This window comes from Cavia porcellus, unplaced genomic scaffold, assembly GCF_034190915.1.
Source record: "Cavia porcellus strain 051 isolate PalLab524CR breed Dunkin Hartley unplaced genomic scaffold, mCavPor4.1 scaffold_7, whole genome shotgun sequence".
Classification (NCBI taxonomy): Eukaryota; Metazoa; Chordata; class Mammalia; order Rodentia; family Caviidae; genus Cavia; species Cavia porcellus.
Window position 1 is genome coordinate 37,922,210 of NW_026947490.1, and position 27,569 is coordinate 37,949,778.

Here is a 27,569-nt window from a genome sequence, read left to right on the forward strand (position 1 = left end):
TCCCCAGAGCCCAGCCTATTTGGGACTCCTGTACCACACCATCTGGACGCAGAGGAAGGGCTGGGCAGATCTGGGGCACCTGCATCCGCCTCCCAGTGTGTCTGGAGGGCTGTGGACATCTCAGCAAGCAGGCGAGCATCGCAAGTTCCAGAGGCCCCGTGGCCTGCAGTAAGTGCTCAGTGAACTCTGCCCAAAGCCCAGACTGTTCAGGACACTCCAGGCTTCCGGGTGCAATGAAGTGGATCAGTGGGTTTGAGGCATCTACATCCACCTCCCCATTCTGGCTGCGCTTGGAGAACTGTGGAGTTTCCAGCAAGCAGACGGGTGCACACTGTCCCTGGAGGCCAGCCTATTTGGGACTCCTGTACCACACCATCTGGGTGCAGAGGAAGGGCTGGGCAGATCTGGGGCCTACATCTGCCTCCCCATGTGTCTGGAGGACTATGGATATCTCAGCAAGCAGGCGAGCATTGCAGGTTCCAGAGGCCCCATGGCCTGTGGTAAGTGCTCAGTGCACTCTGCCCCAAGCCCAGACTGTTCGGGAACCTCGAGCCTTCTGGGTAGAGTGAAGTGCATGAGTGGGTTTGAGGCATCTACATCCGCCTCCCGATTCTGGCTGCACTTGGAGAACTGTGGAGCTTCCAGCAAGCAGGTGGGCGCAGAGTGTTCCTGTAGCCCAGCTTATCTGGAACTACAGAGTTCTACACAGGTAGAAGGGGGCCATTGGTTCTACAGGCCCAGTGGCTTGGGGGAACTGGGTGCCAGAGGCCCAGGAGACGGAAACATAGAAGTGGATTTCCAACAGACCCTGAGGAAGCTTTCAAATAACACTTGAAACACAGAAATATAGGAAAATGACAAAACAAAAGACCAAATTACAACCTCAAACCTCCAGCCCAACTCAAGAAACCCTACGAGTGATGTATATAGAAGAAAATATATGCTATTCACCTCAAATATTGGACATAATAGCTACTGAAATAAAGAAGCAACTCCAGGAAGCTTTAAAAGAATTCAAACTAGAAATAATCTCCAAGGTAAAAGAAGAAATGATAAAAGAAAAGAAAGAGATTCTGAATATATCTAAAGAAAACACAGTTAAAAAATCAGAGGAACTAAACAAAAAGATAGAATCCCTAGATGAGCAATATAAGAAACAAACAGAATGCATAATGCAGATGCAAAGAGATATACAGGAAATAAAAAACTCCACTGAAAGTTGTAAAAACCGCCTTAATGAAAGTGAAGATAGAATTTCAGACCTTGAAGACAGAATTGCAGCTAGTGAACAGGAAAGGAAAGATCTTTTAAAAATAACAAGGAATCAGGAAATAACAATTCAACAACTGCAAGATGATGCAAAGAAAAATAACAGAAGATCGATAGGGATTAATGAAAAAGAAGGAGACAACATAAAGGATGTCAAGGGGAAATTTAGAGAAGTAATAGCTGAAAATTTCCCAAGCATGAGATCAGAAACCGACATCAGGATCAGTGAAGCATATAGAACTCCAAATAGTCACAACAAAAATAAAATTACACCCAGACATAAAATAATCACCATCCCAGAAATCCAACACAAGAATAGATTATTAAAAGCTGTCAGAGAGATGAGACAGATCACTTATAAAGGAAAACCTATCAGAATCACAGCAGACTTCTCAGCACAAACAATAAAGTCAAGAAAAGCATGGAGTGAAGTATTCCAGATCCTAAGGCAAAATGATTTCCAACCTAGACTGATGTACCCTGAAAAACTCTCCTTCAAAATCTATGGAGAAATAAGATACTTCCATGACAAAGAACAGCTGAAGAACTTCATGAACACCAAGCCAACCCTGCAAAAAATATTGAAAGACAGTTTAGATACACAAAGGAAAAAACCACTAAGCAAAGCAGATAATTAAACAGGATAGAAAGATAAAGATGCAACAGCAGATAGATAACATGTCTACAACAAACCAGCATTTAACAGTAATAACCATTAATGTAAATGGTCTCAATGCACCAATCAAAAGAAACAGACTAGCAGAATGGATCAAGAAACCATTACCATATGCTGTTTACAGGAAACCCATCTAACCCAGAAGGATCCTCACAGCCTGAAAGTCAAAGGATGGAAAACAATACTTCATGCAGCAGGAATCAAAAAAAAAAAAGCAGGAGTAGCCATTCTGTTTGCAGACAACATGAACTTTAAACCAACAATGACCATAAAGGACAAAGAAGGTCACTACATACTCGTTAGGGGAAAACTCCAAGAGGAAGAGATAACAATCTTAAATATATATGCACCAAACTCCAGAGCACCCAGTTATATAAAACAACTATTAACAGAAATGAAAACTGAAATTATCAGTAACACAATTGTAACTGGAGAGCTTAATATGCCATTGACACCAAGGGACAGATCAACCAGGCAGAAAATGAGCAAAGAAATAACAGAACTTAATCACACCTGTGAACAAACGTACATGAGAGACATATACAGAATGTTCCACCCAACAACATCAGAATACACATTCTTCTCAGCAGTACATGGATCATTCTCTAAAATAGACCATATATTAGCTCACATAACATACTTAAACAAGTGCGAAAGAGTTGAAATCATCCCTTGCATGTTATGGTATCATAGCGCTCTGCAATTAGAAATTAATGATAAAAGATACTGCAAAAATCCCACAAAAACATGGAAACTGAATAACACACTCTGGAATAATCAGTGGGTCACAGAAGAAATTAAAGAAGGAATTAAACAATGCCTACAAGAAAATGAAAATGCAGATACAATTTACCAGAATCTGTGGGATGCAATGAAAGCCGTCCTCAGAGGAAAATTTATTGCACTGAGTTCCCACATCAGGAAAACAGAACAAATACATATAAATAACCTGATGGTACACCTCAAACACCCAGAAAAAGAAGAGCAAGTCAATCCCAAAGCCAAAAGAAGGGAGGACATTACAAAAATCAGAGCAGAAATCAATGCAATCGAGACTAAGCAAAAATCCAAAGGATCAACGAATTGAAGAGTTGGTTCTTTGAAAACATAAATAAAATCAATAAGCCCCTAGCCAACCTTATTTTAAAAAGGGAAGAAAAAGCTCAAATTCACCCCATAAGAAATGAAAAAGGTGAAATCACTACAGACCCTACAGAAATACAGAAGATCATCAACACCTATTTCGAAAACCTCTACTCTCAAAGGTTTGATAACACAGAAGAAATAGACAGATTCTTAGAAACATATGAAGTACCAAAGCTAGATCAAGAGGATGTAAAACTACTTAATAATCCAATCTCTGTTAATGAAATTGAAAAAGTAATTAAGTCCTTACCTACAAAGAAGAGCCCAGGCCCAGATGGATTCACTGCAGAATTCTACAAGAAATACAAAGAAGACCTAACGCCGACACTCCTCAAACTATTCAATGAAATTGAAAGGGAAGCAATCCTTCCTAAGTCATTCCTGGAAGCAAATATTACTCTAGTACCAAAACCTGAGAAAGACCCAACTAAAAAAGAGAACTATAGACCAATCTCCCTAAAGAACACAGATGCAAAAATCCTCAATAAAATATAGGCAAAGGGGATTCAGCAAATCATCAAGAAGATTATACACCATGACCAAGTGGGATTCATCCCAGGAATGCCAGGATGGTTCAACATACATAAATCAATAAATGTAATCAACCATATCAATAAAACCAAAAGTAAGAATCAAATGATCATTTCTATAGATGCAGAAAAAGCCTACAACAAGGTCCAACATTCATTCATGATAAGAACTTTACAGAAAGTTGGAATAGATGGTCTTTACCTCAATATAATAAAGGCCGTTTATGACAAACCAACAGCGAGCATGATAGTAAATGGCCAAAAATTGAAAGCCTTTACTTTAATATCAGGCACAAGACAAGGATGTCCTTTATCACCACTCCTATTTAATATAGTACTGGAAATACTAGCCAGAGCAATTAGACAAGAGAGAGAAATAAAATGGATAAAGATAGGAAAAGAAGTTAAATTATCATTGTTTGCAGATGGCATGATACTCTACATAGAAGACCCCCTAAACTCCATTGAATGACTCTTAGATATAATAAGTAAATTCAGTAATGTAGCTGGATACAAAATCAATACTCAGAAATCAATAGCATTCCTATACACTAACAACAAAATCACAGAGAGGGAAATAAGACAAACCACACTCTTCACACTAGCAAGCAAAAAAAATGAAATATTTAAGAATTACTCTTAGAAAGAAGTGAAAGACCTATATAGGGAAAATTATAATACACTGAAAAAAGAAATGGAAGATGTTCTCAGAAAATGGAAAGACATACCTTGCTGATGGATAGGAAGAACAAACATTGTGAAAATGGCCATTCTCCCAAAACTGTTAAACAGAATCAATGCAATTCCAATAAAAACACCATCAACATACCTTATAAATCTAGAGAAATCACTCCTAAAATTCATCTGGAACCAGAAGAGACCTAGAATAGCAAAAGCAGTTCTAAGCAGCAAACGCAAGGCAGAAGGCATCACAATCTGACTTGAAGTTATACTACAAAGCAACAGTAGTAAAATCAACATGGTACTGGAATCAAAACAGAGAAGAAGATCAATGGAATAGATTATAAGATACAACCACAACTACAAACACACTCAACCATCTTATCTTTGATAAAGGATCCAAGCAGGTTCACTGGAAAAATGACAATCTATTTAATAAATGGTGCTGGAAAAACTGGCTCTCCATTTGCCGAAAATAAAGCTACACCCATGCCTATCACCATGTACTAAATTAAAATCTAAATGTGTCAAAGATCTGAATATTAAAACAGAAACCCTAAATCTATTGGAAGACAAGTTGGGTATAAACCTTGAAGACATAGGGCTAGGTAGAGAATTCATGAACAGGATTCCAACCGCATGGGAAATACTTCCCAGAATCAATAACTGGGACCCCTTCTTATTAAAAAGTTTCTGCATGTCAAACGAAATCTCCAGCATAGTAAAAAGAAAACCCACAAACTGGGAAAATATTTTAGTGAACTCTCTCTCAGACAAGGGACTCTTGTCTAAAAGACATAAAGAATTAAAAAAACTCAGACCCCCAAAATTCAAAGATCCAATCCAAAAATGGGCATCTGAGATGAATACGCATTTCTCAGTTGAAGAAATACAAATGGCAAATAAATACATGAAAAAATGTTAATCATGTTTGGTCATTAGAGAAACGCAAATTAAAACCACACTGTGATACCATCTCACTCCTGAAAGAATGGCCAGGATCAAGAAAAGCAACAACAACAAATGCTGGAGAGGCTGTGGGGAAAAAGAGATTCTCCTACACTGTTTGTGGGAGTGTAGACTGGTACAACCTTTGTGGAGGTCAGTCTGGAGATTTCTCAAAACCTGGGATTCGAAGTCCCATTTATCCCAGCTATTCCACTTCTAGGGATATTCCCAGAAGAACTGAAAGAATCATACCACAGTGATATATGTGCACCCATGTTTATAGCAGCACAATTTGTAATTGCCAGATCTTGGAAACAACCCAAGTGTCCATCAACTGAGGAATGGATAAAAAAGTTGTGGCATTTCTATACAATGGAGTATTACTCAGCTATAAAGAAGGATCATATTGAGATATTTATCAATAAATGGGCGCAGCCTGAGACCATACTCATAAGTGAAATAAATCAATCTCGCATGTGTGAATACCGAATAGTTTCCCTAATGTAAATAATGATTTGAATATATAAAAATATGTGGTAATCATGATTCCCCATTATGTGGCCTTGAAGCCTTATAAAGTTTTCACTTATTAATTGGAAAGGCTTTATTCTGGGCTTCCTGATTTGGAAATATTTGAAGCTATAGTATGTGAAGTTTTATTCAAATATTTCAAGGAAAAAGACAGACACTATGGTAACTACTATTAAGTCAGATTATTTAGTGGTGAAGCACTAGGTTGCTGAAACAGTTATGCTTTGACCTGTATTGTTATATTGTTATGTACTCTTTTATCTCAGTCTCTCCCTTATTTATTAAAAAAATATTTAATTATTTTTTATGGTTTTTTTTAATTAAGGGGAAAATTTTTAAAAATTAGCAGGATTTATAATAGTAACTTTTGATTTCCTATTAACTTTTTTTGAAGTCTTGTAATACTCCCACTATCTTGTTTTGACTGATTAGACTCTGTTCCAATCTGTATGATAGTATCAAGTTTGAGGGTATAGGCAACTACTTTGAAGGCAATAAGATTCACTAAGATGCCCATTCTGGTTTGACTATTGTCTCTGTTGGAGGTCCTGTAATGTTTACAATGCTTAAGTTTTATTGGTCTTGTTCTCTACTGTTTTTTTCAACTTTATAATACCTAATGAGATAGACAATTCTTTTTAAGAAACAAGAGACATTGTTGATAACCTTGTACTCTGTTTTTACATCATGTGCTATGTCTATCCTTGGTTTTGACTGACAGTTTTGCTTTGCCATATTTGACTTTATTCTCTCCCCCCAAAAGTAATAAGAACTAAGGAGTAATAAAACCCAAAATGTGTAAATTTTGTTGTAAAAAAAAGAGGGGAAAAAAGTGCTCTAAAAGATACAACTGCAAGTGTGTGTGTAGCGGTGTTAAATAGCTGACCATATTAATGTTTTTGGTTGGATCATTGAACACAACTGGTTGCAGTCTCTCTGTTTGAATGTCCACTTTGTATGCTTTGATAATGTGACTTGAGCAACTGTCTCTAAGATGATAATGTGTAATGTATTAACTGGTGATTTCTTACTGTTTTTTTTTAGTTCTATGTTACTTGTACCCTTCCACTGCTTTGTTTTGTTTTGTTTTTTCTCTTTTTTCCTTTTAAATAAAATTTTAAAAAAATAGTGGATCAGAGACTGGGACATGGTTCCCATCCATATTATCTGAAGGCATTATCTGAAAGTGGACAGTTGCAGCACAACAACCCTTTGCCAAAAATGGTCTAAGAAACAGTGCAGAAGGAAAGTTGTTAACATCAGGAAGTACACGCGGTCATCCAGTTTATTAGGAAGAAAAAAGGCCAAATACACAAGTATGTTCTGATCCATGGGCTGCAGCAAGCAGTGATCTGGCCAGCAAATGAGGGACTTGAAGGGAAGGTGGCTGGAAATCTGATGTGACCATGGTTAAGAAGGATGCATCTAGAGCTCTGTGCATGAGGTCAGGATATAAACATACTGATCAAAAGCATAAGAGGACTCAGCAATAGCACTTTACTAATCAATTGGACAGATGGTGCTCCTGTTGGAGAGCAGTGAAAGTTTCCTTCAGTCTCCCCTGTCATTCCTTTATTGGCTCATTAACAAAGTGGCAATGGTGTCTGTGATGGAGATTTTACTTTGGTACCCACTCAACAAAGCTGACCTGGCTACAGCCACTGCTGTGTCTCTCATGTTCCAGCAGCAGAGACCCACATGGAGCCTCTGATACAGCAGGATTCCTTGGGGCAATCAGCTTGCAGCCTGTTGGCAGGTTGATTTCGTTGGACCTTCTGCATCATTGAAAGGGTATAGACATCCATCCCAGGTATGGACTTTCCTTCCCTACACCCAGTGCTTCTGTCAATACTCTTGTCAGTGGACTAAGAGAATACCTTAGCTACCATCACTGTGTGGTGAACAACATTGCTTCTGACCAAAGAACTCATTTTATGGCCAAAGAAGTGAAGCAATGAGCTTATGCTGATGCAATTCACTGGCCTTATGTTTGTCACCCTCTGGAAGCAGTTGCATTGATAGAAAGGCAAACTGAGAGACTTCTGAGAGAACATGGTGGATAGATAACAGCAGCTCTGGAGGCTCTCTGAGTTAGCCAGCTTAGAATCCAGGAATGGTGTGGTGTGAGGAGTCCTAGCAAGGGGAGAGATACCTTGCTGACCTAGGAATGAACCAAGCTGAAAGATATCAACTGGAAATGTAATCCTGGTGCTATAACCCGAACAGATAAAATCTCAGTGCAGAACCCATTTCTCTGGAAGCTGTGAACTGAATTTCCTGCTGCCATGGCTGCATCTGAATTGACACAGGGACAGAGAGGCGAAACCTCTGAGAGCAGGAATCGGTGAATGGAGTTGAGAATAGGACTGGTGGGGAGCCCTGCATTGACCTGTGGGGAGTGAGAGGAACAGGGACTCTTCCATAAACTAGGAGGCTCAAACAGGGGACATTCTGGGACTGGGCAGACTCACTGGAACAGGATACTGCAGTGACTTTAGTTGCATATTCCCCTCTCAAGCGGGATTGGTGGGGAGTGCTTGGCCTGGGTGATGCCACAAACTAAGAGCCAGTAGGTTAGCCCAAACCAAGTCCGAGCGCCTGGTGGTGCACCTTAGCAGTGAAGCCTTCAGTAGGTTGACCTGGAGGGGTGGGCCCCACAGAGGCTGCCCAGGTCTGTGTCTCCCTAGTACATGGCAGTGGGCAGGAACACCTAACCAGCACAATTCAAACAAACTGTAACTGACAAAGAAAGAAACTGGGCCTCCTACATTCGCTTGTATGGAAGGAACAAAAAGTATGGGAAGAGGGAGCAACAAGAAAGAGTCCTCGGCCACCAATCCTGAGAACATTGATCCAGGAAAGGTTAATGCAAAGGAGAATGAGGACAGAAAACATGCAATATCAGTCATGGCACCAATAGACATAAAGCAATATTCCTGGAGCCTCATAGAAGAGTTCAAAAGTGGAGTATTTAAAGACCTAAAGCAAGATATAAGTAGAATAGTTAGAGAAATGCTAAGCACTGCCCAAGAAAAAACCGATGGTGCAGTGGAAGAACAGAAAAAAAAGGGGAGACTTGTTTGATGGAGAAAATAGAGAAAACATAGAATACGTGAAGCAGGTTCAAAGAGATTACCAGGAAACTAAAAACTCTATTGAAAGCTGGCATAACAGCTTGAAAGAAACTAACGATAAATTATCTGAACTAGAGGACAGATGTGGGACCATGAAATGAAAAACTTCTTTAAAATAACAAGAAAACAAACAGCAATAATACAAAGGCTTGAAGATGATAAGAGGATATATAACTTAAGAGTTAAGAATGTAAAAGATTGCAAAAGTAGAGACACAATCAAATGGACTACAAAGACTATTCACAGAAATAACCCAGGAGAAATTCCCTAATTTAGCAAATGGATAAAGATATTCAGATGTATGAGGCCTACAGTACTCCAGCCACCTACCATCCAAACAGAACAACACCCAGGCATATAATAATCAAAATTCCAGAAATCCAATATAGGAGCAGCATATTAAAAGCCATCAGAGAGAAGAAACATATCATTTACAAGGGAACACCCATCAGGATTACAACATATTTCTCAGCAGAAACCATCAAATCACGAAGAGGATGGGGGGAAATAATTCAAGCTTTGAAAGAGAACTTCCAGCGAAGATTGATATATCCTGCACAACTGTCCCTAGAAATTGATGGAAATACAAGGTGCTTCCAGGATAAAGAGGAACTGGGGGAATTTGCAACCACCATTTCAACTTTACAGAGAATAGTGCAGGACATTCGAAAAAAAGAAAAATACCAAGATTTCAGAAACAGTGGCAGGGAGGCCACAATGAATGGAGCAGAAAGCAAAATAAAGAAGATAAACTGACAACTAATGACAGAAGAAGAGCTCAACAGAAATGAGGCAGAGAAGGTTGCATGGTAGGAACAGCTATTTTGGAGAAAACAAGATATCATAATAGCTAGTGCTGATTTAATATCATCTTGTTTTGAAGTCCCATCAAGCTTTTGTTCTTCAGTCTCCATCAATCTTAACAGGTTGTATCTTATTGGATTTTGTTATACATGATAATATAAACAAAAAACTTTTATAGACAAGGAGATTATACAGAAACCATTGTTTATTTTCTGATAGTTGATTCTAAATACCCTGTAATATTGTTATTCTCTTGAATGGTTTTACACTGTCATGATATGTTTGATGCTATAGTACAGGAAGTTATACCAAAAGATTTCAAGGAAAGAGACACTATGGTAACTACTTTTATGTCAGGATATCTTGTGGTGAAACACTATTTTGCTTAAATGGTTATGTTTTGACCTGTACTGTTTTGTTGTTATGTCCTTTTATCTCAATCTCCTTTTTTTATTATTTACTTTTTTATTTGTATCTTTTTAATTTGGGAAAAATAAAAAAAATCACAGGATATGTTATAGTAACCAACATTGATTTTCTATTAACTTGATTTGAAGCCCTGTATTGCTATCACCATCTTGTTTTGACTTATTTTCCTCTATTCTGTTTTGCCTGATAGTACCAAGTTTGAGAGTATAGGCAACAACTGTGAAGACATAAGATTCATTCTGGTTTAACTATTATCTTCTTTTGAAGTCCTGTAATGTCTCCAATGCTTTGGTTTTATTGGTTTTGTTCTGTACTTTTTTGTTCAATTTGATTATAACTGATGATATAGGCAATTCTTGTTAAGATAGCAAGAGGCATTATGGTAACCACTGTTGATCACCTTGGTTTTTGTTTTTACAGTATGTAATATGTCCATCCTTTTGATTTGACTCACTCTGTTTTGTTATGTCACATTTGGTTTTATTCTCTTCAAAAAAAGTAATAAGACTTGTACGAGGAATAAAATCCAAAATGTGTAATTGTCATTGTACAAAATAGAGGAAAATAAAGTGCTCTAAATGATATAACTGCATGTACATTTAAGTGTATAAAATAGATAACCATATTACTGAGTTTTGTTGGATCATTGAACAGAACTGTTTGCAATCTCACTGTTTGAATGTCCACTTTAATGCTTTAATTTTGTAAGTTGAACTACTATTTCTAAGATGACAATATGTAATCTATTAACTAGTTATTTCCTATTGTTTGTTTTTTCTGAAATTCTGTATAACCTGCACCCTTTTTCTGTTTTGTTTTCTTTTTCTCGTTAAATAAAATTTAAAAAAGAAAGGCAAGGGGCTGGGGATTTAGCTCAGCGGCATAAGCGCCTGCCTTGAAAGCAGGCAGTCGTGAGTTCGATCCCTGGTACCGATAAAAACGAAAAAGACAAAAAAAAAAAAAAAAAAGAAAGGCAAACAGGCCTTTGAAGTTGCAATTACAGTGCCAGACAGGTGTTAATACCTTGCAGGGCTGTGACAAGGTTCTCCAGAAGGCTGTATATGCTTTAAATGGGCATTCACTTGATTGTATATCTCCTCCCACAGCTATTCATGGTTACAGGAATCTAGGGATGGAACGGGCAGTGATACCATTCCTCATCCTCCTAAGGATCTTCACAAAAAGATTTTGTTTCCTGTTCCTATAACCTTATGCCCTTCTGGGTTGAAGTCTTAGTTCCACAGGGGGAAAGCTTGTACCAAGAATCAGAACAAGGATTCCATTGAATTAAGCTTCCCTCTGGTCATTTTGGGCTCCTCATTCCTCTGGGTAAACAAGCTAAAATCGTGGTTATAGTCCTCGTGGGGTGACTGATGCAGACCATCAATGAGACAATGGATGCCTACCCTACAATGGAAGAAAGAAAAAATATATGTGTAGTAAAGAAAGCCCTAGGGCACCTACCAGTATTACCATGTCCTCCTATTAAGATGAGAAATAACAAAAACCCTATCTGGCAGTATGACAAATTCCCCAGAACCTTCAGGGGTGAGGTATGTGTCTGTGCTAAGTAAAGAATTAAGATTCATTGACCCACTTTCTGAAGATCATGGTAATAAACAAGGGGTAGTAAAAGATGGTAGTTATAAATACTAGCTACACCCACATGACAAGAACACAGAGGAGGACTGTAATTTTCTTTCCTGTTTTGTTTATATTTGTGCACATATACACATATAGTGATCAGGTATGTTTGTCTTCTTTCTTCATACCATGACATTGGTAGACTTAATATCTGCTCCTGAATATCACTAAAACTGTAAGTTTGCATTATGAAATGTTAGGAAAAGAGTAATCAGTTACCTAAAGACAAACTTTGCCTTCTATTCTGAGGATGAAATTGACATGTTTCTAGCTGTGCACAGGAGAGTTGTACCATATCAGACACAAGTGTAAGTTTCCTATTTGTGTTTGGAAACTAAGGATCATTCAAGGAGCTGCATCTTCTTGACAAGGGATGGATCATGACTATTAGGTGCCAAATAGAGAGATGGATGAGAAGCGCTTAAGAGATCATTGAAACACAGTTCTGGGATGACAGGACAGGTCCATTCTAGTTATGGGTGGTGCCGACCACTAGGCGCCAGGGCTTTGAACCCTGGATACAATAAAAAGGGAAGAAAGGGATCCCTCCCTTTCACATCTTCAGAAAACCTCTGCTGTTTGCCATTGCCTGAGGACTTTTCTTCACCCATTCCTTCATGCTTTCAGCATGGACTCTTTGCCTTTCCCCTGCAGACTCCTTGATATTTTGATGTGGACTCACACTGGACTTTGCAGTGAGCTCTTGGTCCTTTATTTCACCTGGAATGCCCCACAACCAGCCCACAGTCAGTTTGCGTGCTTCTCCCTCTGAGTAAGTGGCCACTGTAAGTCCCCAACTTTGTATGAATCTGTTCTCCTACTGAACCTGACTCACACAGATCAGTAAAAAGGACGAGGATTCTGTCTCTACTGTAGACAGTGTCTATTTGAGATGTTTCATATCACTAGAATCCCAGTGCTCGTGGCATTCAGTGTTTGGCTTCCTTTATTCAGCCAAATGTTTCCAAGGTGTTTTACCTTGTGTATATGTATTCCCCCAGGCCTCATGCAGGTACTAAGTGGGGCTTTTCAGAGATGTCTGGATCTACAGAGTGTGCTGCTAGGGTTAAAGGTATGTGATTCCTAAATTAGCTCAGTGATTGCTATGGTACAGTTTCAGGTGTGCATAATGTGAAGGCCAAGTGTGACAGGAGGGCTCCTGCCCTAGGGCATGGAGACTGGATGCAATGTAAGGCCCAGTCGAGGGCTGCTGTGTTGCTGGCTGCTTCTTGGACTTCGCTGTTTGTGGCCTTCTGTTTGCCAGGAACTCTTTCTCCTATGTGATGCCCCTCTGCCAGGCACCCTGCCTGGGAGCCAGATAACTATGGACTGAAACCTGCCAAACTGTGAGCCTTGATAAACCTTTTGTCCTTGAATTTGGGATGTCTGATATTTTGTCTGAAAAATGAGAAAATTAACTAAGACACATGCTTTATCCACCTATGATTTTTTAATAATAACCTATGTCTTTTCATTTTCAAAATATCCCACTCAGAAATACTCAGATATAATGAAAGCCCACACTTTGGACTGGATAATTCTGTTTATTTTCTGCAGTACTGGCTTGAAAAGAGAATACATTTACCATACAATTTAATTTGATATTTTTCATCACATATGCACAACTGGGCAACAATCACCATACCCAATTTTAGGAATTCATTAACCAACCCGCTGAATTCTGTACCCTTCGTTGTCACCACAGCATTCAAATTCCCTCTCCCAACACCAGGAAACCACTGTTGTATGTTCTGCCCCCTGGATTCACCTATTCCGAGACACTATATGGCCCTGGAATCTTACACCACGTAGCATCGTTTCCAGCTTCCTTCCCTCAGCATGACATTTCTGAGGTTCATGCATGTTGTAGCACGCCCTAGTCCCTCATATCTTTTTGCCAAATACCAATTCACTATGAATAATTCACATTTGTTTGTTCTCCATAAGCTCAAATTCTTTTAAATGGTTTCCAGCTTTTGGCTTACAGGTTATGTTTCTCTGAACATTCCTGTGTATTTTTATATGCACACTTCTCTTCAGTAACTGAGAGTATGTTAGAGCTAGGTCTAATCTGCTGAGAAATTGCCTGGCCACTATCCAGGCCATAGGATTGCAGAAGGATTGAGGATTTTCCACATCTCTGCCAGATGTTTGTCTTGTAGTAATCATTATTACCACTGTCACTAGGAACTCTGCTTTCCATAATATTTTTGCATGTGCAAATGTTCATAGGTATCAAGTGAGCAACCAGAGAGCCCACAGACATCCACTCTTGTGGTTCAGCATCCTTGGCATCTTGTTCTAGAAACCCCACCCACTTCTCAGTTCTTCAGCACACAGTAACCAGGACCTGCATCCTGGGACTGTGCAGCTGACTTCATAGATTGGTTCAAGGGCGCTGTGCTAAGAACATGGGAGTACACATATTTCTGGGAGCAACTGCAGCACACTGAGTCTGGCGAGCTATCTGTAACTTGGTCGGGGCATTCTGCTCAGGTTTCAGCAGGATGAGGTAGCACTTGGGGAGGAAGATGCCACCCAGCAGCCCTGCAGTAGAGGCCAGGATGGAGAAGACCTCCACAGCTACTGTAGCCTTGCCCCGTGCACTGTGGTACAGGGGCAGGAAAGCTGTCCAGACACTGCAAAACAGCAGCATGCTGAAAGTGAGGAACTTGGCCTCATTGAAGGCATCTGGCAGGTCCCGGGCCAGGAAGGCCACAGAGAAGGTTCCTATAGCCAGGAGGCCCAGGTAGCCCAGCATGCAAGAGAAAGCCACGCCAGAGCCCTCCTGACACTGGAGCACAAGGTGGCCAGGCTCTGAGGCTGTGTCTCTGTGTGGGAATGGTGGGGAGGTGCCTAGCCAGACCCCACAGAGAATGATCTGCATCAGGGAGGAGACCAGGACCACAGAGGAAGAGGCACTGTTCCCTAGGCACATGCGGACTCTCTGTCCTGGCCTAGTGGCCCTAAAGGCCAGGACCACAGTGAGGGTCTTGGCAAGGACACAGGACACAGCCACAGTGAACACCACTGCAAAGGTGGTCTGGCGCAGGAGGCAAGTGGTGGGTGAGGGACGGCCAAGGAATAGCAAGGGACTCAGGGCACAGAGGGTCAGGGAGACCAGGAGCACATAGCTGAGGGCTCTGTTATTGGCCCTGACCACAGGTGTGTGCCGGAACCACAGGAACACCCCGAAGACTAGGCATGCCAAGCTGGCCAGTGCCAGTGACACTGAGGTCAGTGCAAGGCCCAGGGGCTCATCAAAGGCCAGGAAGTTCTCTGTTCTGGGAATACAGTGGTCTCTGGTCTGGCTTGGGTACTGCTCCTCAGGGCACTCAAGGCAGCTCTTCATGTCTGTGGGAGGCACAAAACCACACCCAAGGCACACTGGGGTTATGAAACCAGCTTTTGGCCATTCGCTGGGCATCAGGCCCTTTAAGCAACGCATGCTTCCACTGCTGCTTTTATGAATTATTCTTAGGCATCCTTGAAGGAGGCAACATTAGATTCAGAGGGACTAGGAAAACTGCAGCAGAACATATTTATTTTTTGTGCATTGGGCTGTTTTGGTTTTGGTTCTATTGTATTATTCTCCCAAATGGGGGAGTCAACCTTTGCCTGAACAACATTCTTAGATTGTTTTGATGCTCAGCTTTACTGACTCACTGAGTGGACCAAACTGGGCTTAAACATGCTATCTTCCTCCCTCATCCTCCCATAATGCTAGGATCACTGGCTCGTACCACAAGACTACAGACCTCCATTGTGTTTATTTCAATGGCTAACTTTTCCTGAGCAGCACCTGTGACTTCTATTTTTGCCAAATGTTTTAGATCTTATTGGTTCCCTCAAAACTCATTTGTTGAAGTCTTGATCTCCAGTAGCTCAGAATGTGATTGTGTTTTATAGGTAAATTACATCTGAGACAATTATGATTCACTGAGACCCCTGAGGTGGCCTGAATGCAGCAAGCTGGCATCCTCACAGGAAGAGGGTTCTTTGACCCAGGTAAGACACAGGAGGACACAGCAGGAAAGGGTTGCCTGCAGGTCCAGGACAGGGGTCTGACAAAACTCCCTGCTTTACACACCAGGACCTCAACTTCTAGAAGTGTGAGGAAATGCATTTCTGTGGTTTATATGGGATTCATGACACCTGGTCTCTGGGATGGAGGTCACAGTCTCAGGTAGAGGAGAAAAGGAGCTTCACCAGGGCCTGGATGAGGCCTCCCAAGCTCAGGAGATGAAACAAGGCTAGAGGTCAGGTCAGTGGTAATCTAGGCAGGACCAAGTCACACTGCTTATGGTCAGGCAGAGAGAAGAGTGTGCTCATGAATATTCTGTGTGGCCACCATCTGCACCCTGCCTGCCCATGGGGTCTAGTTCAGGACATATTTCTCCAAGAATAAACAAGAAGGCTCCTTCCAGGACATGGGTCCAAGTAATGTTGGGAAAGAACGGAGACTGACCAGTGCCTCCTGGGGACAGGGAATTTAGGGGAGCACGACCTCTCAGCTCCCTTACTCTGCAGCCCACTCACCTCTCTGGTCTGCAAACTGTCCCTCTGGGCAGGGATGGCACTCAAAGCAGCAGTGGGGGACACCCTCTCGGGGGATCTGGCTGAATCCTGGTTCACAGCTGGTGCTGCAGACAGAGCTGGGCACCTGAGGACAATGTGCAGGGGGTCAGCAGGCTCCAGTAGGATTGGGCCACAGGGCTGGTCTGACCACCAGCCGCAGAGTGGTGTCCTCCCCAGATGACTAGGTGGAGTGCCGGGAACTGTCCTCCCTGCCATCAGAAGCCAGATGCAGGCAGTGTACATGGGGAGGGAATGAACAACTGTCCCAAGAGGTCACCTGGCTGCCTGGCAGGAGGGACAGCAGGCAGCGAACCCTGCTCATGGGGTCTTTCCCTAGATCCGGGCCCCATATAGGAGTTATAGGTACTGGGACTATACAGCCATAGGCGTGCATGCAAACACACACACACACACACACACACACACACACAAACACACCCACTCCCACAGACGGTCAGGGCTACCTGCCATGTGGACATTGTACAGCTGTGCTCCTGCCCTCTCTGCTGAGGCCCAAACCCAGGCAGAATATTTAGACATCATGGAAAGAAGAATGGTGCTGTGTCCTCCAAGGAGGGACAGTAGCTTCCCCTCACAGCCACCAGTGGCCCTGTAAGATCCTCTGACTATGCATCTGTGTTCCTGGAGGGAGGAGTCAAGGATGGGACCCTAAAAATCCAGAAAGAAAACCCTGAGAGTACTGTGATGGAGATGGCTTGGGGTCAGAGATGGCTGCTCTGCAGAAAAGGCTGGAGAAAGGATCCTGCAGCAGAGCAGCATAAGGCCCTTGACCCTGAGCAAGGACTTGTGACAGCCCCCGCAGCTCACACTGCATGCCATGGCCATGCAGAGCGGAGCTTCAACCCGCCAAGTCTTCACAGACCCCACAAACCATGAGAGAAACCAGGAGAAAAAAGAGAAATGTCTGACACAGACATAATTCTCTCACCTGTTGTGACTCTGTTCCTATCTTTTTTTTTTCTCTACTGAAGATTGAAGCAAGAACTATCCCACTCAGGAACATCAAGAGCCATTTCATTTTGTGCTTTGATACAGGGTCTCATTAAGTCACTCAGGCTAGCCTTCAACTTGCCCCTCTCCTGCCTCAGCATCCCCAGAAGCTGGATTACAGGTATGCGCTATCACATCCAGCTTCACAGTTCATTTGGATTCCATGGCTTTGCACCATCACTGAAGAATTCCACTATGGACAAAGAGCATAGCTGAGCTATCACTGCCCTGATTACTACCACATCCACATTGTGACACCAAAGGAGACAGGAACCCTGGTTCTGAGTTTTCTCCAATCCAGTGCCCAGGCCTTGGTTTCTCTGTGCAGCAAGGGGACCCACCTCGACACTGTCCTTCAAGAGGATCATCATGCTGTTCCCCAGAGAGGAATGAGGGTCTAGTGTGCCAATGTGGGAAAACTGGAACTGGCCCTCGACGTTCCACTGCCCTTGGAGAACATCAAATTTTGTCACCAAATCTCCGTTGGTATCGAACATGATATCGGTCCCATCATGGGTTTGGAAGTGCACCTTCCTGAGAGGGTGAAGAAGCTGGGGAAGGAGGCTGACATGTAGCCTGGCCAAACTGACCCAAGCTGGGGATGGCAAGCAGAGATCCAGGCCTGACCACCTGTTTCATCAGGCACATGGCCTGCAGGGTCCCAGGAATATGATCCATATTTTAACTTCTGGTAGAATCCAAAAGAAAGTGTAACAGTGAGCAATACTGAATAATAAATATGTACCTCTGTAAGTCAGTCTTTAAACTCTCACTATCACTTCTGTGGAGGCAGCAACTCTGGACCACTGTGTTCCATCCTCAGCCTCCAAGTCCCTCCACATCAGGATGCACCCCACATATGTAAAGTCCATACAAGTCCCTGCCCCCAACCTGCCAAGCCTTTTGACCTCCCTGGAGCAGCTGCGACTCTTTCTGCTCGCTCCCCCAATTAGAGCCAAGTAGAAATCTCCTTTCTGCTCATAGTGCAAGCCACCTGTTGTCCAGGTAGGAGCTCAGCTCTGTCCTCCCACAGTGTGAACTTCCTCTCCCTTATTCTACAGCATCATTCACATTGCAGCATGCAGATATCACCCTTCCCTGCATTTCTACCCAATCTGCCCTGCCCAGAAGTCAGGTGCCTTCACTTCCATCCACCCGCAGCCCACATGTGCTTAGTCCTCAAACATAGAAGCCCCACGATCGGAGCAGAGAACTCACTGTCGCCTTCCATCCTCAGTCTCCACTGGCCACAACAGCTAGCAGCACATATCTGGGAGATGCTTCTCAGCACCATGCTGAAGACGTTTACCTATGGCCCAACAGGTGGAGAGGGCACACTGTGGTGCCTGCTCTGTCCTCCCTCATGTGAGAAGGTGGTGGCTCAGGGACAGTGGTTGCCAAATGCACCAGAGAAAGGTTAACAATCCAAACCTCACACATGTTTCTACTGCTTTTCACAGTCCAGCAGCCTGCTCTCCACAGATGAACAAAAGGGGCCATGGAAGATCCTGGGCCAGAGCTTCCTCTTAGAACAGCCCCAAGGACTCCTGAGGCATCCCGTTTGGCAAACTGGGTGTAAGAACTCACAGGTAAAGCCCGAGCTACACACAGCAGGTGAGGGTTGAGGGAGAGGCCCCAGGTGTTAACCATGGTGGCGATGTTCTGCAGGATGTGATATATTCAGAGAGAGGGGGTTTGGTAAGGCAAGCCTTTGTCCATACCTCTGAGGTATTGCTGGCTTGCTGGGTGGTCTTCAGAGGGGAGCTGGCCAAGAGAATCACTGGACACAGGTAGGAAAATAAGAAACCCTGAGCAATTTAGAGACTCACCAACCCTATCATAAAATTAAAACTGCTCTGTGGATATGTTACTCATTAGTAACATATCCCTCCTTTTGACCCACAGCACCAGAAATATACCCTTTTCTAACAAAACATATATTGTCCCATATTTCAAATACACTTATTCTAAAACTTAGTTTTACCCAATAAAACACAGCAATCTTCATTCATTGAATTTCAGTTTGAAAAATGACTCTCCGATAGGTGAGTCATATGCCTATGATGCCAGCAGGGAAACAGGCTGAAAGCAGAGGGTTGGGAATTCTTAGTAGCCTGGATAACACAGGGAAAACCTGTGTGAAATAAACAATAAGTATGGTTGGAAATAAAATTTAGGGTTAGAGCATTCCAGGGTTCAATCCTAGGTACCACAAAAAGAAAAATAAGACTCTTTAGTACAACACATGCAATGTTTGGAACTGTAGGGGAACATGGAAAAGCTTCAAGTTTTTGAATATTTGTGGCATTTATAATGAATTCTATTAGCTGCTATGTGTTTTTCAAGTTTGCATCAGGCATATACCAACATTGTTCACTGGTTACCCAAACTCAAATTTGAAAATACAACAAAAATGTCTATTCATTGCAGATCTGAATTATGAATTTCACCAGGCATCTCATATTTGCTAAACTGCCTTCCACACACTGTGGACCAATCTAGGGTCACACAACTAGCAAGGCCTCAGGACTCATGGTCCAGGTGCCACTGAGCTGCCTCAGCTCTAGGCACAGGCACCCTTGCAGATAACACAAACACTGAGCACCTCATCAGCTACATAGAAAACATTAGTCTCCTCTTCCCAGCCATCCAACTCACCTGCCAGGGATGGAGATGCTGTGGATCTGTGCAGACCCCACTCCCATGCTCACATGACACCAGGTCCTGCAGGGCGTGGGCGACACTGTATACAGCCGTGTATGCGATATCCACTTCACTCACGTCCTGGAAAGGGAACTCATGGCCTCTCAGACTCTCAGCACCTGTGCACAGCCGCACATCTTCTGTCTCTGTGCTGTTCTCGTGTGGCCACTTGCACCCAAAGGTGGCCTCCCAGAACCTCACCAGGAACACATCCTCTGGGATCTGACTTGGGTGGAGGCTGGAAAAGAACTCGGGGAACCCCTGTACCTGGCTGTTGTGGCACAGAAGACCAAATGCACCTTGCAGAATCTGGGAGATGCCTGGTGTGGCCAGGGCAAGTGCTGTGTGCAGGAGGCCCTCACTGACCCAGACCTGGCCCAGGGGATGGAAACCCAGAAGACTTTGCAGGATGAGCCTGAAATTGGAGTTGTTCAGGAAGACCAGGACCCCCGTGGCAGTGCTGGTCTGCATCTTCTGCACCACACAGGTGATCTTCTCGAGGGAGTGCTGGGAGGGGACTGTGAGGTGGAATTCAATGCAGATGCCTGCCTTTTCCAATTCCCTTGCAGCTAGAGCACCAGCCTGCTGCCCAAATTCATCATCCTGGGCTAGGATGATGACCCAGGACCACCCCAAGCTCAGCACCAGCTGGATCACAGCCAGAGAAGACACAAAGTCACTTGCTTGGGTGCGCAGGAAGGAGGGGAACTGGGTTTTGTCACTGAGGCTGGGCAGTGTCGATGAGTGACTGACCTGTGGGGGAGAACAGGGCACAGGAGAGAGGACCAGAGCTCAGATACAGATTTTTCACAGGTTGAAACTCAGGATGCAGATACAGTGAGGACAAGCAGCACAGGACAGCTCACCCAGGGAGGCTGCATATCCTCCCAGAGCTGTGCCTCTAAGTACTGTGTCCCATGATCATGTTTGCTCCTGGACAGCCAAGCAGCTATGCACCCAGGCCAGGTCAGAGCTGAGACACTATTGCTCCTTTGGAAACCTGAAGGCAAGACACAGATGAGCAGTGTGAGTCACAACCCAAATCCAACTATGCTGCCTGAAGAGACACACCTCATCCTGAAGGATACACAGAGACTAGGGCAAGTGTGGAAATCCATACTCCCTGCAGCAGACCCGCATAACAAGCATGAGTAGTTACTCCAGTATTCAGAACAAAACTGATCACAATGAACACAAAAGGTCATTAAATATTCTCAACGGAACAGCTACAGCAAAAGATAAAAATTATACATATATATGCATCAGGTAACTATTCATCCAACTTAATGAACAAAAACAGAATACACACTCTTCTCAATAACCAACAGAGCACTCTCCAAAATAGACCATATCAGGTGCCTGAGATACAGCTCAGGGGCCTAAACACCTACATGGCAAGCCCTCAGATCAATTTTAGGTAAAAAACAAAAACAAAATAAAAATAAAAACAAATATAGACCACATCTTAAGAGCATACACCATATCTAATAAGCACAGAAAGAAGTGAAATATTCTCTTGCCTCTTATTATGCATAATAGAATGTAACTATATATCAAGAACAAAAGAAAATAAAAAACTCTAAAACAGCAAGACTCAATACTAGACACTTGAAAAATTGTTGTGACACAGGAGAAATCTGGGAAAAAATTTTAAAACACATGAAACCAGAAAACAATATACATACAATGTATCAGAATTTCTGGGACACAACAAAATCCTTTTAAGAGGAGATTTAAGCTGAGGTACCTATTTCAGAAGTGATCCAAAATAAATCAGATATTGCTATATCTCAGGAATCTACGAAAAGAAGAACAATTTAAAGCCAAAAATTGTAGAAGGGAAAGCATTATAAACATCAGAGTAGAAGTCAATCGAATTGGTCCTAAAAAATACAAGTGATATCAAGGCATGGTTGTGAATGCATTTAATCCCAGCACTTGCAAGGCTGAGGCAGGAGGTTGCGATGAGTTTGAAGTGGGCTGAAGCAACATAGTGAGTTCAAAGCCAGCCTGGACTACATAGCAAGACTTTGTCTCAAAACAACAACAACACAAGTGATCAATGAATCAAAAATCTGGTTCTTTGAAAGAATAAATAAGCCTTTCAACAAACTTAACAAAAGAAGCAAAGACCTATTCAATGCAATTTAGCAAAAAACAGACACAACACACACCACTGAAATCTAGATTATATAAAAGTCTTTTAAAAATTATATTCTAATACATTTGAGAATCTGAAAGAAAGGAACACATTTTTAGACACAAGTTATTTAACAAATTGAACCAATGTGATAGAAAAATTCTGAACACACCAACAAGGGCAACAAAGTTATATAATGCCAAAAATTCTACAACTAAGAGCCCAGGACCAAACGGATTTACCACTGACTTTACTATAACTTTAGAGATATAATCCTAATACTCTTCAAAAATCTCACATGAAATTGAAGGGAATGAATACTGCCATACTCATTCCAAGTCCAAGAGAAGTAAGGTTCAGAAATACTTAGGTAAATAGCAGGTTGCCCCCCAACACTTTAAAACCAAGGGTCCTGGTCAGACGCAAAAATACACATTGTACCCTGGAGAAGCAAAAGGGGAGGGAATGTCTTGAAAAAGATGGCAGAAGATATTGTTAATAGTGTATCAGTATTTAAAACCCACATTATTCACACCACTCTGTTTAGATTTTATTCTATTTTTTCTGATAGGTTTTATTCTGTCTCAGTTTGTCTACTTGCATTAGATTTGAGGGCACAGACAGCTATCCCAAAAACATCAGGATGTAGCACCATAATCTTTAATTTCCTATTATCTTAATCTGGAGCCCTGTATGACTTATACTATTTTATCATGACCGATCTTAGTTAAATCTGGTTTGTTTGATTGCTGTTTGGTATCAAAAGATTTTATTCAAAACTGATATGTCTGATAGTATCAAATCTGAGAGTATAGACAACTACACTGAAGATGACAAGACCCTAGGATACACATTCTAGTTTAATAACTGCCTGTTTTTGAAGTTCTATACTATATACAAAGTTGTATTTTTATTAATACTGTTACATACTGATATATTCAATTATACTATGTCTGATGATATAGCCAATTCTATTGAAGATAACAAGAGACAAAACATGAATCATGGTAGAACTCTTTGTATAATGGTCTTATATGTTTTTTCCATTTCACGTGTTTATAGGAATATGTTTTGTTTTGTCTTGCTTTGTTTTGTTTCTCCCTCTAATATAGAAAGGATAAAAATACGTAGACTCATGCATGTGTAGAATCTATAAACAGTTTATGAGAATTGATCTTATGACACATGATGAAATGAACAGATACTTTGAAGAAAGAGAGACACTAAAATACTCTGTACTATCCTGGATTGTCACAATGCGAAACCCAGCAATAGTATTATTCTTTGTTCAAAGTGATATTAGCCTGCTTGGGTTTGTTCAATCTCAACATAATTGAATATATGGATGACTGCATGTATGTTTAAGGTATAGCATTGAAAACCATGTTTCTAAATTTTTAGGGACTGGGGATTTAGCTCAGCGCATAAGCACCTGCCTTGCAAGCAGGCAGTCATGAGTTCGATCCCTGGTACCGATAAAAATGAAAAAGATTAAAAAAAATGTTTTTATTGGATAGTTGAACAGAACTCATTGCAATCTCACTGTTTGAATCCCCACTTTATATGCTCCATTTTAGTATCTTGAATAACTATTTGTAAGAAGACAATCTGTAATCATCAACTAGTGATTTCTTACTGTTTATTTTTTCTTTCAAATTATGTATGGTTTCTACCCATTTTCTGTTTTGTTTAGTCTTTCTTTAAATTAAATTTTTAAAAAAAGCCACTACAATACCCAGGGCTGATCATGCAGTGTCATGATGTGAAATTCAGCAATACTATTATTCTTGTTCAGAATGATTTTAATTTGCTATAGTTTGTTTAATTTAAACATATATGAACATATGGATAAATGCATGTATGTTTAAGTGTATAGGACTGTAAACCATGTTACTAAGATTTGTTGGACAGTTGAACAGAACTGTTTGCAGTCTCACTGTATGAATTCCCACTTTAAAGGTTCCACTTTTGTATCTTGAAAAACTATGTGTACAACAACAATATGTAAACATCAACTAGTGATTTCTTACTTTATTTCTATGAACGTATGTATTATTTCTACCCATTGTCTGTTGGGATTAGTTTTTCTTTAAATAAAAATGAAACAAAGAAATAATCTACCAGTGAAAGAAGAGATGATAAAAGTAATGAAAGAAATGCTGAATGCATCTGAGGAAGACACAGTAAAAAAGTAAGAGGAACAATGCCAGAAGTTGGAATCCCTGCATGAACAATGTAAGAAACAAATACTACATGAAAAACATTCAAAAGAGATGTACAGGAAATCAAAAATTCTATTGAAAGTTCTCAGAACCACATCAACAAAAGTGAAGATATAATTTATGACCCTGATGACAAGGTTGCAGGTAGTGAACAGGAAAGAAAAAATCTTTTAACACTAACAAGGAATCAGGAAATAACAATTCAACAGCTGCAAGATGACTCAAAGAAAAAACATAAGATGGATAAGGATAAATGAAAAAGAAGGGAACAACACAAATGATATCAAGAGACTATTTACAGAACTAATACCTGAAAATTTCCCAAATATGATAATGGAAACTGACATCAGGACCGGTGAAGCATTGAAAACCGCAAATAGCCAAAACCAAAATAAAAGTACACTCAAACATATAATAATCACCATGCCTGAAATTCAACATAAGAACACAATATTAAAAGCTTTTAGAGAGAAAAGACAGAAAAACCTATCTGAATCACAGCAGACTTCTCAACATACACAACGAAGTCAAGAAGAGCATGGAGTGAAGTATGTCAGATCCTAAAGGAAAATGACTTCCAACCCAGTCTGATGTACCCTGCAAAAGTGTCCTTCAAAACAAATGGAGAAATAAGATAATTCCATCACAAAGAACAGCTGAAGAAATTTATGATCATAAAAGTAACCCTGCAAACAATGCTGAAAGGTAGTCTAAATCTACATAAAAAACCAACTAAACAAGGCAAACAATTAAAGAGAATGAAAAGACAGAGAAACAATAGCAAAAAGATAACATGTCAACAATAAATCAATATATTACAGTTATAACCATTAATGGACATGGTCTAAATGCACCAATTAAAAGAAAAAGACTGGCAGAATGGATCAAGATACAACATCCAACCATATGCTGTCTACAGGAATCCCATTTAACCCAAGAGAAAACTCACAGATTGAAAGTCAAACGATGGAAAACAATACTTCACGCCACAGGAATCCAAAAAAAAAAGTAGGAGTAGCCATTCTGTTTGCAGACAATGTGAACTTTAAACCAACAATGATCAGAAAGGACAAATAAGGTCACTACATACTCATTAGGGGAAAACACCAAGAGGAAGAGATAACTATGTTAAATATATATGTACCAAATTCCAGAGCATACAGTTATATAAACAACTAGTAACAGAAATGCAAAATCAAATTATCAGTAACACAATTGTAACAGGATATCTTTAAAACACAATTGACATCAAGGAACAGATCAACCACACAGAAAATGAGCAAAGAACTAACAGAACTGAATCACACCTATGAACAAATGGGCTTCATAGACATATACAGAGTGTTCCATCAAACAACATCAAAATACACATTCTTCTCAGGAGTACATGGGACATTTTCTAAAACAGCCCATATATTAGCTCACAGAACATATTTAAATAAATGAAAAACAGTTGAAATTATCCCTTGCATGTTATCAGATCATACCCATATGAAATTAGAAATTAACAATAAGAAATACTGAAAAACAGCCACAAAAACATGGAAATTGAATAACATACTCTTGAGTAATTAGTGGGACAAAGGGGAAATTAAAGAAGAAATTAAACAATACATACAAGCAAATGAAAATACAAATACAACTTACCTGAATCTGTGGGATGTAATGAAAGCCGTCCAGAGAGGAAAATTTATTGCACTGAGTTCTCACATCAGGAAAACAGAATGAATACAAATAAATAACCTGATGCTACACCTCAAACATCTAAGAAAAGTAGAGCAAGTTGAGGTCAAAGCCAAAAGAAGAGAGGAAATTATAAAAACCAGAGCAGAGGAGAACTGTGGAGTTTCAAGCAAGCAGGCGGGCACACACTGTCCCCGGAGCAAAACCTATTTGGCACTCTCGCACTGTCTGGGTTCAGTGGAATGGCTGGGCAGGTCTCGGGCACCTGCATCTGCCTCCCCGTGTGTCTGGAGGACGGTGGGTTTCTAAGCAAGCAGGCGAGCATCACCACCTCCAGAGGCCTGGCATCCTGGGGTAAGTGTCCTGTGCACTCTCCCACAAGCCCAGTCTGTTCCAGACCATTTAGCCTTCTGGGTGCAGTGAAGTAGATAGGCAGGTCAGAGGCACCTACATCTGCCACCCTGTTCCAGCTGTGCTGGGAGAACTGAGGAGTTCCAAGCAAGCAGGCAGGTGCACACTGTCCCCAGAGCCCAGCCTATCTGGGACTGCAGAGTTCTAAGCAGGCAGGTGAGCACCATGGGTTCTAGAGTCCCAGCGGCCTGGGGGAAGTGGATGCCAGAGTCCCAGGAGCTGGGAACACAGAAGTGGATTTCCAACAGAACCTGAGGAAGCTTTCAAATAACACTTGAAACACAGAAATATAGGAAAATGACAAAACGAAAGACCAAATTACAACCTCAAACCTCCAGCCCATCTCAAGAAACCCTAGGAGCATGAATATACAGGAAAATATATGCCATACACCTCAAATATTAGACATAATAGCTACTGAAATAAACAAGCAACTCCAGGAAGTTTTAAAGGAATTCAAACTCAAAATAAGCTCCGAGGTAAAAGAAGAAATGATAAAAGAAATGAAAGAGATGCTGAATACATCTAAAGAAAACACAGTTAAAAAATTGGAGGAACTAAACAAAAAGAATCCCTAGATGAACAATATAAGAAACAAACAGAATACATAAAGCAGATGCACAGAGATATACAGGAAATCAAAAAATGCAGAAATCAGGAAATCAAAAAATTGCATTTTGCTGAAAGCTGTAAAAACCACCTCATTGAAAGTGAAGATAGAATTTCAGACCTTGAAGACAGGATTGCAGCTAGTGAACAGGAAAGGAAAGATCTTTTAAAAATAACAAGGAATCAGGAAATAACAATTCAACAACTGCAAGATGATGCAAAGAAAAACAACATAAGATTGACAGAGATTAATGAAAAAGAAGGGGACAACATAAAGGATGTCATGAGGATATTTAGAGAAGTAATAGCTGAAAATTTCCCGAGCATGAGATCAGAAACTGACATCAGCTCCAGTGAACCTTATAGAACTCTAAATAGTCATAACCAAAATAAAATTACACCCAGACATATAATAATCAC

The 27,569-nt window shown here is 41.1% G+C and overlaps 1 protein-coding gene across 1 annotated transcript in view; it reads right to left on the bottom strand.

Moving 5' to 3' along the window:
• Positions 1–14,181: 14,181 nt before the first annotated feature.
• The window catches only part of LOC100721750 (extracellular calcium-sensing receptor), a 32,950-nt gene continuing 19,562 nt past the window's right edge, over positions 14,182–27,569 (bottom strand). The window contains exons 3-6 of the mRNA XM_003461692.5: positions 20,040–20,837; positions 17,723–17,932; positions 16,332–16,455; positions 14,182–15,146 (exon numbers count right to left, since the gene is read on the bottom strand). Coding sequence (XP_003461740.4) covers positions 14,182–15,146; positions 16,332–16,455; positions 17,723–17,932; positions 20,040–20,837 — 2,097 coding nt within the window. The remainder of the gene's footprint in view (positions 15,147–16,331; positions 16,456–17,722; positions 17,933–20,039; positions 20,838–27,569) is intronic.